General features: G+C 68.2%; 1 protein-coding gene across 1 annotated transcript in view; it reads right to left on the bottom strand.

The window, feature by feature from the left end:
* Positions 1 to 317, bottom strand: part of DOCK4 (dedicator of cytokinesis 4) — a 534,984-nt gene extending 534,667 nt beyond the window's left edge. Inside the window, exon 1 of the mRNA XM_021715022.1 lies at positions 79 to 317. Within this exon, the coding sequence (XP_021570697.1) occupies positions 79 to 115 (37 nt within the window). The 5' untranslated portion in view covers positions 116 to 317. The remainder of the gene's footprint in view (positions 1 to 78) is intronic.
* Between the last annotated feature and the right edge of the window lie 16 nt (positions 318 to 333).

Consider the following 333-nt stretch of genomic DNA (forward strand, 5'->3'; position numbering starts at 1 on the left):
GGGGCGCGGGGGCAAGGACGAGAAATGCGCACCCGCTCCGGCCAGAGCAGAATAAAAGTTCGCCCCGCGGAGACTCACCCACGCCGTATTTCTCGTGCTCCGTAGGTATCCACATGGCTAAAGGGGGCTCCGGGGTCTTCGGGCTTTGTAATCCCCGAGCCCCTTCTTCGGATCACAACAATGCACAGTCCCCGAGTAGCGGCTGCAGCGCTGGAGCCCCGCGGCTTCGCTCCGGCTGCGGGCGCCGGGCAGAGATCTCCGCTGGAGGCTCCTGAGCCCAGCGTTGACACCGCGTCGCCGAGGCTGCGCCGCCCGCCGCTCTCTCGGCGGCGG

This window comes from Carlito syrichta, unplaced genomic scaffold (genome assembly GCF_000164805.1).
Source record: "Carlito syrichta isolate Samal-C Ts95f unplaced genomic scaffold, Tarsius_syrichta-2.0.1 Scaffold306577, whole genome shotgun sequence".
Taxonomy (NCBI): domain Eukaryota; kingdom Metazoa; phylum Chordata; class Mammalia; order Primates; family Tarsiidae; genus Carlito; species Carlito syrichta.